An 11,266-nucleotide genomic window follows, 5' to 3' on the forward strand; every position below is an offset into this window, starting at 1 on the left:
GAGCAACACAATTGCTCGTTGAGTCAAGTTATTATTGTTATATTTATGGGTCGTTGAGTATAAACGACAACGAAAAATAATGCCAGGAAAAAAATCTTCTTGGCCTGGAATACACGATTTTTAGTATTTTCATAAAATCTAAGTGTGGTAAAAACAATTGCACCAAATGAGCCACTTTTTTCCATATGTAAGGGATCATAATTTGAACAGCCACTGAGTTCAACAAAGTACAATATAGAAACTCGACATTGAGGTCACGGTACATTTCGTCACAATGAAAAAAAAAATACAGTTGAGGATAATCACAGTGTGTCAAAATGTAACTTAACCCTCCTGTTATGTCTGTTTGCAAGGAACAGCAATAAAGTCACTGGGTCACTTTGACCCGGCCGTGTTTATGTCTCAAAATGAGGCAGAAATGCAAGAAATCGAAATTTTATATTTTGTTTTAATCGGTGTGTTCTGTTAATTCTTCAGAAACAACAATAATGTATCTGGGTCAATTTGACCCGGAGGTGTTTTTAATTGTCAGAAATTTGGGAGGGGAGTGTGTGTGTGTGTGTGTAAATCCTACTAACAAAACTTATGAATCATTTTTTTCCCTCAGGAAAAGAAACAATATTTCCGGGTCATTTTGACCCGTGTTCAGCTTAGTTAAGAAATTAAAATGCACTGACAAAAACGTGCATTTTTATTGGATATGTTAATTGTACATAGAAAGCAGAGGTCTTGTATTAAAATTTAAAAAAAAAACAAACATACATTCCACATTCACTGTCACATTTAAATGGGTCAATGTGACCCACAACATAAGAGGAGGGTTCAAGCTTTTCTATTTGATGGCACAGTATGCAAGTTATTGATTTTTATGGTCCTGAAAAAAAACATAAAAAGCTATTTGAAGGATCTTCCTCCATATTTTAAACTCTTTTAACACCAGCCTTTTTTTTAAATAAAAAAAACATTCTAACTGACCAGTGTTTGTTTTTTTTTTCATAATTTTTTCCCTTCTTCCTAATAAAAAAAAAAAAATCAACGTAGCTGACGTCAAATGACGTCGATGGCGCTCCTCGTCAGGGTTCCCGTTGACGTCTTTTCACGTCTCCGGCGCACAAAGTGTTCAGCGCGCACATGACTATGTTTTTGAAGCCACACACAAACAATGCGCCACGATGGTATGCGCAGTAGAAGACGTGTACCCTGATATGAGCATACATAAATTACTTGTAGTATCCTTTACTGTTATCTAATTATTTGCTACATTCACTGAACACGTGATTGTCTAATTAGCGAGTTTGTTTGTTAGCTAGTTTCTACGGACGGGGGGCTGTCATCGTGGTTTTAACATTTTAGGCAAACTTACGTTCGAATGTACGTGCAAAAGCATTTAAATATATTTGCGATTATAGTTTGGAATGTATTTGGAAGCTGAATGCTAAAAATGTAGCATTTTTTTTAGCATTAGGCCAACATTATACAACGGCGTATAAGGGTCACCTAGAGGAAAAAAAAAATAAAAGATGACAAGGTTTACGAACGATGACGAGATGAAGTCGTGCAGTATTTTGATCGTTTTTGGGTCATTTTCTTCCAAATCATTCACGTAAGTGTTTTAGCCAATGATAGCGCACTTCTGGTGGTTGCGTTATGTTGAACTTTGACAAGTTGTCACCATATGGGTGAAATTTCAGCTCCCTGATGTCTTATCTCAATGCCTTCCCTTTGATGTGAAATATATAGGGGAATAAAACGAAAAATTAATCTAATTGGTCGATGTTTGACGGGCCACAATTGTAAGATTAATTGTTATCGGTCTAGCCTCAATTAAAAGGTGTTTACGAATACGTTCGAACGTTTGCCAGCAAAAAAAGTTTCGCCCACATTAGCAGCTCCATATTTGCATAAATTGCTTGGTACGTTTACGAGTGTCTTGGTCCCTTCGATGAAACTTGAGCACATTCAGATATCACAATGCACGAACATGGTGATGGGGAAAATGAAGCCTCATGAAGCTCTTGCGAATTTTTTTTACTCCTCTAGATGGTGCTATTGGTTTAAAGATAAAGGCTCGTGCAGTGGAAACATCAAATTTTCAATGCATCTTTCAGTGCCATCTAAAGCAGCAAAAACGGTCGAAAGTGCTTTATGATGCTTCATTTAACCTTCGCTAGATTAGTGATGGGAAAATGAAGCCCCATGAAACACTTGTGGTATTATTTTACGACACCCTTGATTTAAAGCCCATTGCAATGGAAATGCATTGTATTTTCGTATTAAACTTCCAACGGATCAAAAAAATATGACAAGTGCTACACGGGGCTTCATTTTCCCATCCCACACCAACATGGCTAACATCACTGGCACGACGTGAAACTACAGCAGCATTTTAATTGACCAAGTGCACTTTTTATAAACAGCCCGCTAAGCTGTTAGTTGTTCTTCGCTGTCGGGATGGGAAAAATGAAGCCTCATGAAGCACTTGTGATATTTTACTCCTCAAGATGGTTCTCTCGGTTTAAAGATAAAGGCTAGTGTAACGGAAATGTATGCGATTTCCAGAGCGCCATCTAGAGGAGGGAAAAAAGTATCGACGGGGCTTCGTGAGGCTTCGTTTCGCCACCGCGGCTTCTAAGTGTTTCTAATTGCTTGCGATGAGGTTGACAGCTTCGGCCCCCAACGGAAGCTTATCGCTGAGGTCCGATCCGAGCTCGCAGTCAACCAAATTCCCCCTCGACTGAGACAAAGTGAGGGTCTCCGTCATGACACTTTCTTCCGTATCCGCCTCCTTCTCTCCGTCCAGACTATCTGCAGCCCCGTCGTCTTCATCTAGCCGATCCGCGTTGATGTTCCTCTGAGACTCAGCTTGCGGTGTGACGTTGGTTCCCCGGCTCCTCTCCATTTGGTACTGGTCTCTGGCCTTCAGGATCAACTTGTAGGTCTTGCTTTGGTATTTGTAAACCAAGTGGAAGCACATGGCTCCTAGAAGAGGAACGGTGGACACGGTCAGAAGACAGATGCTGACTGAGATGATGACGATCAGATTAGGGACCTTCTTTTTGGTGGTGAAGAGAACTTGAACCTCACAGTCTTCGCCCTTGTAGGTCAAACACAAGGAGTAGTTGGTACCTGGGCGCAAATCACTCAGTAGGTAAGTGCTGAGACCTTCTTTGACCTGAGACCACAGCACCGGCGAATGTTTGCGATCAGTGGTCACACACAGATAGAGTCTTCGTGAAGTCATTTCCCCAACGTGATTTTCGGTGGCGTTGCGCGAGTTTTCCAAAGTCCGGTTTGCCTGCTTGTTTCTGGGTATGAGAAGCGGGTTGAGTCGTATGGTGGCCTCCGTTTCGGAAACCCAAAGGGCGATTACGCCGAAGTCGAAGATGTAGTGGTTGGTGTCATCCATGCTCTGGTTTAAGACCTTGCTTGAGATGTGTATTTTTTTAGCGTTCAGCCCGCATTTAGAGGCTCCTTTTAATTCTTCAAAGAACTGAGGGGTGGTCGTCGTGGGCGCGTCCGGGTCGGATACGGAATCCAGAACGGATATTCCGCTTCTTGGCCCGATTGGTCGTTTTGTGGGACCGCCGAGAGCCGTCGTGATCTCGTCCTCTGCGGACGTTTCTTCTGATAACGGGACCACGTTGACAAAAAGCCAGTCCGCCGCCGAGCCAAATTCGTTGGAGGCGGAGCAGCTGTAGTTGCCTACGAGTTCCGAACCGAGCCGGCGGATCATAAGGGTTCCGTTATTAAAGATCCGGAAAGACTTTTCACTCCATTGAGCGGACCCGTCCTCCGTCAAAGTCACGTTCAGTTCTTGCGCTCGATTGCGAACGCTCCATGTGACCGTCGGCTTGGGATTTCCTTCAAACTCGCAATTTAAGACCAAAGCGTCGCCCTCGTACAAAGCGGTGTCACCCAGATTGGGTTCGGACCAGATTATGACATTTGGGCGAGTGCATTTGATCTCAGGTAAATCCCGAATCGTTTCTCCTCGAAGGCTCACCGGAGTAGCGCAGGTGATCAAGTTCTGTTCCGGGACGGAGACGGTTGTGCTCGATAGCCAATCTCGAAACCAGTTCGTGGAACAAGTACAAGCAAAAGGATTGCTGAAGATCTGTAAATGGGACAAGGAGACCAGAGCATCAAACGTCCCCTCAGATAAAGTTAAGAACTTGTTATTGTTAAGACGGAGGGATCTCAGGTTTTTGAGATTCCTCAAGGCGTCTCGGGGCAGACCGAGCAACTCGTTGTGGTTCATCTTCAGCATCTGCAGCTCAGTGAGATTCTGCAGATCCTCCCATGGAAAGTCAACTAGTTTATTATGACTGACGTCCAAGTTTCGCAGGAGAACCAACGGCGCGAGGCTCCCCGGCTCGACGGAGACGATTTCATTGTGGGCCATCCATAGAGAAATCATCTGGGTGATGTTGCTGAAAACGCCTGGCGGGACCAAACTGATCTTGTTTCCCGAGAAACTCACAACGTTAAGATTACCGAGCAAGCCCGTGGGGATTGCGGCCAAGTTTCTGTAGGTGCATTCCGCAAAACGATGTCCGTATTTGATTGAGCAGGTACAAACTGTCGGACATCCAAGTAAGGCACTGAAGAGCGAGGAGAGCAGCAAAACGAGGTACAACAATCTGGCAGCCATTTTTAGCTCCTGTAAAAGAATGATAAGATTTCAGTTCAGATTCTGTAGTTTAACATTAAAAAGTGCCTCATTGCCAGCTTTCATTTCATGTGATTAAAAAAAAAAAAAGGTAAATTTGTTCAAGCTTTAGCATAAGAGGAAGCCGTCTTTAACACTTTAATTTGTCGACGTAATCATTTGTCGAAATAACACCAGCAATCGTATAGATTTGAAAATATTTACCTGTCTATAAAATTCACCAAAATGTGCTAATCAATAACGTGAAAAGCAATGGGGAAAGAAACCGAAATAACTGCTTTATTCAATCCCAAAACATTTGTTTTAATCTAGATTTTTAATCCTGGCAGTGTATTTTATTCTAGATTTACAATCCAAGCAATTTTTGTTTATTCAACATTTTGCTGTAAAATGAGAACGAAGGTTTTCTGTTGGAAGGAACTGTCAGAAACATCTCAATACATTTTTTTTTTGTTCCGAGAACAGCCCTATTTCTCAATCTATGGCACACGAAAATTATCCCTAAAACAAGAAAGTGCCCTAAAAATCTGCCCTAAAATGATTGATTGTGGGGTTGTTTTATTGCATGCTTGAAAAAGTGTCATCGGTTCCTCAGTTAAGGAATCACCAATTTAGGTTTTGAGGACGAGTTGAATAGCCCGTGACGTCACTCTAATAAGACTAAAAGGATAACCGCACAGCGACTGGTGTCCCTGTCGTCCGCGGGTATATATAGAACAGCTGATTCTGTCCATAGAAGGTTTTGAAGGACATCCAACAAAGCTTCCGATGTATGCAGAATAGTCAACATTGTGGCGTGTCCGTCAAACACAAGAAAAGTCCAAAATAGTCTCACTGGACAACAATATGGAACTACTGTATTAGGAAGGGGTGTCAGATATTTCTACTGCGGCCATGCGTGCTACATGCGTCGTTGTTATGTCCACAACAACGACGCGGCGGCAGCCTGCGTGTCCTTGGTGCAGGACCAGCTGCACGCCAGATGTTTTTGCAAACAAGCCACATAGCATCAACGTCCGCTAGCTTTGCATCTTCAAAACCTCGGCATTCCGACACGCTCGCGGGGATAATGACGGTGATTTATTCTAAAAGATTGACGATGGCGTCAGGGAAGGCGAGTTCGCACGCGTTCTTACCTGCTTTCGCTTGTTGAGGACGTGAGAGGACGTTTTTTTTTTTTTTTTTTTTTTAAATCAAGTCCAAATAGCACCTGGCGATTGCGAATTGGGAAGCTGACGAGCAAAACGCGTCTTGTCCCCCAACCCCCGAGACTTATGCATTGACGTATGCCCCCCCCCCCCCTCACTCCCCCATCGAAAAAAAAAAAAAAACTTCTTAAAGAGAAATCGGTCCCATCACCAAAAGCACTTTTTAATTCGGTAACAATGAGCTCGAAAAGTAGTTCGGTATTTCTTAAAATAATATTGGTAATAATATTTAACACCGTTTAGGTCGCAGTGTTCCCTCGTTTTTCGCGGGAGTTACGGTCCTAAAAATAACCGCAGTAATCGAAATCCGCAGTGTTTTTCGGTGGGCTTTTGTCCGCCTCCCTGCCATTTATTGTTTTCTTCTTTTGTTCAAAAATAAATATATAAGATCCATATTATTTTATTTTTTGTCTAGTTCGACTTAGAAAAATATAAAATAAATATAGTTTTTGCTTTCACCCCCGCTCCTTTGTTTCTTTTGTTAAAAAAAAAACATATACATATATATATATATATATAATAAAATTAAAATACATCTTTTTTTTATCTGGTCCGACATGGGAGCAGGCAAAATATCAAGAAAGATATTGCAATAAATTTAAGGTCGTAAATGAAAATTTGCAAGATCTTCTTTTTTACTGTTTATTTATTTATTTATTTTTGCTTTTGTTCCTTGTTTTAAGTTCGTTTCTTTTATTGAAAAAATAAATACAAAAAATCTGTATTTTTGTGTCTGGTTCGACAGGAGGAAAATATCATAATACATAGTGAGGAGAACCTGCAATAAAGTTATGATCAGAAATGAAAATTCAAGAAAAGGAGTAGGAATTTGCCTTTTTTTTTGTTTTGTTCCTTTTGTTGAAAAGATAAATCTAAAAAATCAATAATCAAAGTCAACTGATCAAAGTAAAGCTTTAATAAAGTTATGGTTTATAAATAAAAATCCCCCCAAAATGATTTTGAATTGTTTTTGTGTCTGATATGATTTCTATAGTTTGTGTCTATAGTTGGGGGAAAAAAGAATACATTCAACTTCTGTTTAAAAAATGTTGGAATTAAATTGTGTTCAAATGTACAAAATGTTTAAATTGATCTTGCCCTGTTGGAATCTCAGCACGCCTAAACTTTTAATCCTAGAACCACAAGTGGTGTAAACAGACAACGCTTGCTGATAAATATTACAAATACCACATTTATTTTAAGAATAAAAAAACCTCATATTCTTTTCTGTTAAAAATACGTTTCTTTTTCATTGCAATTGTTTAGTATTTTTTAGAATGAAAGTTGATAAATGGATACTTCGCTCCTACATGGCCAATAGTGACCTCCATAGACAACAATAAGTATTACAGCTTCTTCTGCCTTCAAATGTAATGAGCATAAATTTCCACTAGATGTCAGTAAAATCGTTGTCTTCAAGATAAGTTGATTTAGAAAACCTTATTCATAATTCTGCGTTGATCTCGCACCTTTTTGTTAGCTCATTTGGAGTCTTCTACAAAATGTTGTTTTACTCACTGCCAATACATTTTCAAGATTTGATATTTGATCTATTTGAGGCAGTATGCCACCTAGAGAAGCAAAATAAAAGAAAGAAAGAAAAAACGAAAATCCAAACGTGCTTCATTTTTCTAAAATACTTTAATGTATTGTTACAGCAAAATAACACTTAAGACCACTAATGTTAAGTTAGTGTGGTTGAGAGAGCATTATTGTTTTAAGTGATGGGTTCAATTTCCAGATGACAAATAACAATTTAAAACGCATAAATATAGCACTTTATTTTTACTTATGCAGTATTTGCAAAAATAAATATGGGAAAATGAATCCTGATGAAGCACATTTGACATTTTGTTGTCCTCTAGATGGCACGCTATTGAGATTACACAACCCTTTAACTTCAAATCTAGACGAGTAAAATAATATTACAAGTGCTTCACGAAGCTTCATTTTCCCATTATCTGCAAACTGGAAATTTAATGCATTTAGATTGCACCAGCCTTGATATTTAAACCAAGGGCTCCATCTAGGGGAGTAAAATAATTTTACAAGTGCTTCACAAAGCTTATTTTGCCATAGTGTAAAAACGAAGCTTTGTGAAGCACCTTCGATATTATTTTTCTCCTCCAGATGCCACTCTTTGTTTAAGAATCATTGGAAATGATCGCACAAGCCTTTTGTATGTTTAACCAGAGTCCCACTTCGAGGAGCAAGACGATATCCCAAATGCTTCATGAGGCTTCATGTTCTCATCACTAGTTACACTTATCGCTTCATTTCATTCTGTGTATTTTACTGCTTGGCCTTTCTGACCACTTGATGGCAGCATCGAGCAAATGAAGCAACATGAAGCCTTGAGCGCTGCAAAGATTCAGCACATGAAGCTTCATGACGCTTCATAAAGCTTAACGAGACCGACATGAAACAACAAAAAGCAGGATTAAGATAAAAACACAAATCATGACAGTGAGTTGGCAATCTTACCAAATCGTCAGGGGATGAAATAATTATTTCCCCCGCTGGCAGTCAAAAGAGTGATGTCATGTCGGCGCTGATGAAAGCTGGCTTCTTCTGACACGGGCCCTGCGTGACACAACACTGAATGATTGATGAGCTACAGCGCTTTTGCGGGATCTAAGGAGGACTTTCCCTCTTTTTACACTTGCGACAAAAGCATCTCAAAAGTGCAGTCATGTGCCACTTTGCATCAGAATCCGGCCGTGGAGCAATTTAATCAAGTCATCTTCCATTTTTCAACCATCTGGAAAATTAAAGAGCTCACGTGTGTCAATGGAAATTGCAAGGAGGCGTCTCCGTATTCCCAGCAGCTCGCCTCCCGTGTGCTCCGTCCATTTCCCCGGTAACTTACACCCCTCGCTGGAGGACCGCAATGTGATTTTGGCGGCTCTATTGCTACTCCTGCGATGCCCTGCGGTATCGCTGACTATCGCCGTGCATTATGGAGAGCTCGGAGGGCTTTGGAGAGCCTCATTTACCTCCGTAATCTCCCCCAGTCATTGACAGTGCTGGCATATCGGAACACACTCACGAACGCGACGTACGGCGACGGAAACAGGACCCGTCCAAACAGTCCTCGCAGACGGCCGAGTGCAGGCGGAATTAACATAGTGAAGACACTGCATTATGCAAATGTGCGATGGCCAAGATGGTAAATTGGATGATGCTTTACGATGAAGCGCGGGAGAGTTAAAGCTCGGCGGATCAGTGCTTTTAATACCTCTCTGATAGACGCCCCCCTCTTGGAATACGGCTCGGCCCGCATACTCAACTCCTTAGCTTGCGTTCCACGTGTCAGGTTGATTGTCATCATTCGGGCCGGGAGACAATAGGACTCTCAAACGGCGTCGGATTAGCCAATTACGATGGCGAGGCGAAATAAAAATGGTCTACTTGTCCATTTTGCTTTCTACCTGCCTATCTGGCTGTCCGCTTGCCGATCTGGCTGTCCACCCCACTATCTGGCTCTCCATTTGCCGATCTGGCTGTCCACCTGCCTATCTGGCTGTCCATTTGCCGATCTGGCTGTCCATTTGCCGATCTGGCTGTCCACCTGCCTATCTGGCTTTCCATTAGCCGATCTGCCTGTCCATTTGCCGATCTGCCTGTCCACCTGCCTATCTGGCTGTCCATTTGTCGATCTGGCTGTCCACCTGCCTATCTGGCTGTCTATTTGCCGATCTGCCTGTCCATTTGTCGATATGGCCGTCCACCTGCATATCTGGCTATCCATTTGCCGATCTGGCTGTCCACCTGCCTATCTGGCTTTCCATTAGCCGATCTGCCAGTCCATTTGCCGATCTGGCTGCCCACCTGCCTATCTGGCTGTCCATTTGCCGATCTGCCTGTCCATTTGTCGATTTGGCTGTCCGCCTGCATATCTGGCTATCCATTTGCCGATCTGGCTGTCCACCTGCCTATCTGGTTTTCCATTAGCCGATCTGGCTGTCCATTTGTCGATCTGGCTGTCCACCTGCCTATCTGGCTTTCCATTTGCCGATCTGCCTGTCCATTTGCCGATCTGGCTGTCCACCTGACTGACTATCGAGCTGTCCAGGTACCGATCTGGCTTTCCACTTGTTTATCTGGCTATCCACTTGCCTATCTGGCATTCCACCTACCTATCTCGCTAACTAGCGGTCCGCCTACCTATCCCAGTACCTAGCTGTGTTCCCCCATCCATCCATCCATGGATCAGTGCTTTTAATACCTCTCTGATAGGTGCCCCCTCTTGAAATATGGTTTAGCCCGGATGCTCAACTCCTTAGCTTGCGTTCCACATATCAGGACGATTTTCATCATTCAGGCCGGGAGACAATAGGACACCCAAACGACGTCGGATTAGCCAATTACGAAGGGGAAGCGAAATAAAAATTGGCCAAGTGCCCGTTGAGTGGTTCCCCCTGCTAAAGAATTTCATTTCGAATCAAAAGTGATCTTTTTGAGGAGGTCCGTCTTCTTGCGGGGAAATAACGAGCGTCAGCAAGGTCGGATGTTGGAAATCAACAAGAATAAATCCTGTTACGTGGGATGAGGTTGACTGAAATAGGGCTGTCTAGCGATAACGCACACGCACACACACAGTCACACACAAAACAACGGCCTTGGCTTTGTTCTAAAGCTTTTTTTTAAGAGTTACACAGGCTCCATTTACTCCTGATTGCCTGTGACTGGTGACCTATGAACCCAATCCACACAGGTACAGCGGGAGGACCCATCAATGCCTGGCAGCAGTTTTTTTTTTTTTTTTTTAATACCTTAGCCTGCTGGATAAATGATGCCCTTGGTGGACACACAAGTGCAAAGTGAAACACAAACACTCGAGACAAGACAGAGCGAGACCAAATTCAATCTTTTTTTACGGGCCCATTCGTGACCAACTGATTACACTTTTGAAATGATCTTTTTGCCTTTGTGTTTTAGTCCAACTAAAAGCGTAGTTTGGAGACCTACATCCATGCCATGTTTGCCATGATTATGGAATTCATTAGGACGATAAAAGTAGGTCGCTAGCAAGCCGTCTTTCTACCCATCTAGCAATTCATCTATCTACCTATTTAGCTAGCAAGCTGTCTATCTGTTGGGAAAGCTAGTCAGGTGTCTATTCTGGATGGCCTATCTATTTTGCTAATTATCTGTGCGCCTATCCAGCTAGCTTGCTGTCCACCTGCATATCTTGCTATCTATCTACCCATTTAGCTAGGAAGCTGTCTATTTGTTGCGATATCTATCCAACTCTCTATCCTAGCTAGCCTACCTATCTTGTTAGCTAGCTGTACATCTACCTAGCTGGCTAGCTAGCTGTCCAGCTGTCTATCTGGTTAGCCTGCTGCGTACCTATCTATCTGGCTAGCCTGCTGTCCAGTTCGCT

The 11,266-nt window shown here is 42.3% G+C and overlaps 1 protein-coding gene across 2 annotated transcripts; it reads right to left on the bottom strand.

Annotated features, from left to right (window-relative positions):
* Positions 1-23: 23 nt before the first annotated feature.
* LOC148424308 (immunoglobulin superfamily containing leucine-rich repeat protein 2-like) lies at positions 24-5,927 on the bottom strand. Of its 2 annotated transcripts, XM_088412529.1 has the most exons (3): positions 5,806-5,927; positions 3,050-4,660; positions 2,766-2,979 (listed from the first exon to the last, which is right to left on the bottom strand). In XM_088412529.1, the coding sequence occupies exons 2-3, from the start codon at positions 4,649-4,651 to the stop codon at positions 2,926-2,928; spliced, it is 1,656 nt and encodes a 551-aa protein (XP_088268655.1). In that variant the 5' UTR covers positions 4,652-4,660; positions 5,806-5,927; the 3' UTR covers positions 2,766-2,925. The 2 variants fall into 2 exon arrangements, with proteins under 2 accessions (XP_088268654.1, XP_088268655.1); XM_088412528.1 differs by having other exon boundaries at positions 24-4,660.
* Between the last annotated feature and the right edge of the window lie 5,339 nt (positions 5,928-11,266).

Source organism: Hippichthys cyanospilos, chromosome 4, assembly GCF_059441005.1.
Source record: "Hippichthys cyanospilos isolate Australia breed blue-spotted pipefish chromosome 4, RoL_Hcya_1.0, whole genome shotgun sequence".
Lineage (NCBI taxonomy): Eukaryota > Metazoa > Chordata > Actinopteri > Syngnathiformes > Syngnathidae > Hippichthys > Hippichthys cyanospilos.

Bases quoted from the DNA above. Each gene is read 5' to 3' on its own strand.
- LOC148424308 (XM_088412528.1), bottom strand. From the start codon at position 4,651: ATGGCTGCCAGATTGTTGTACCTCGTTTTGCTGCTCTCCTCGCTCTTC.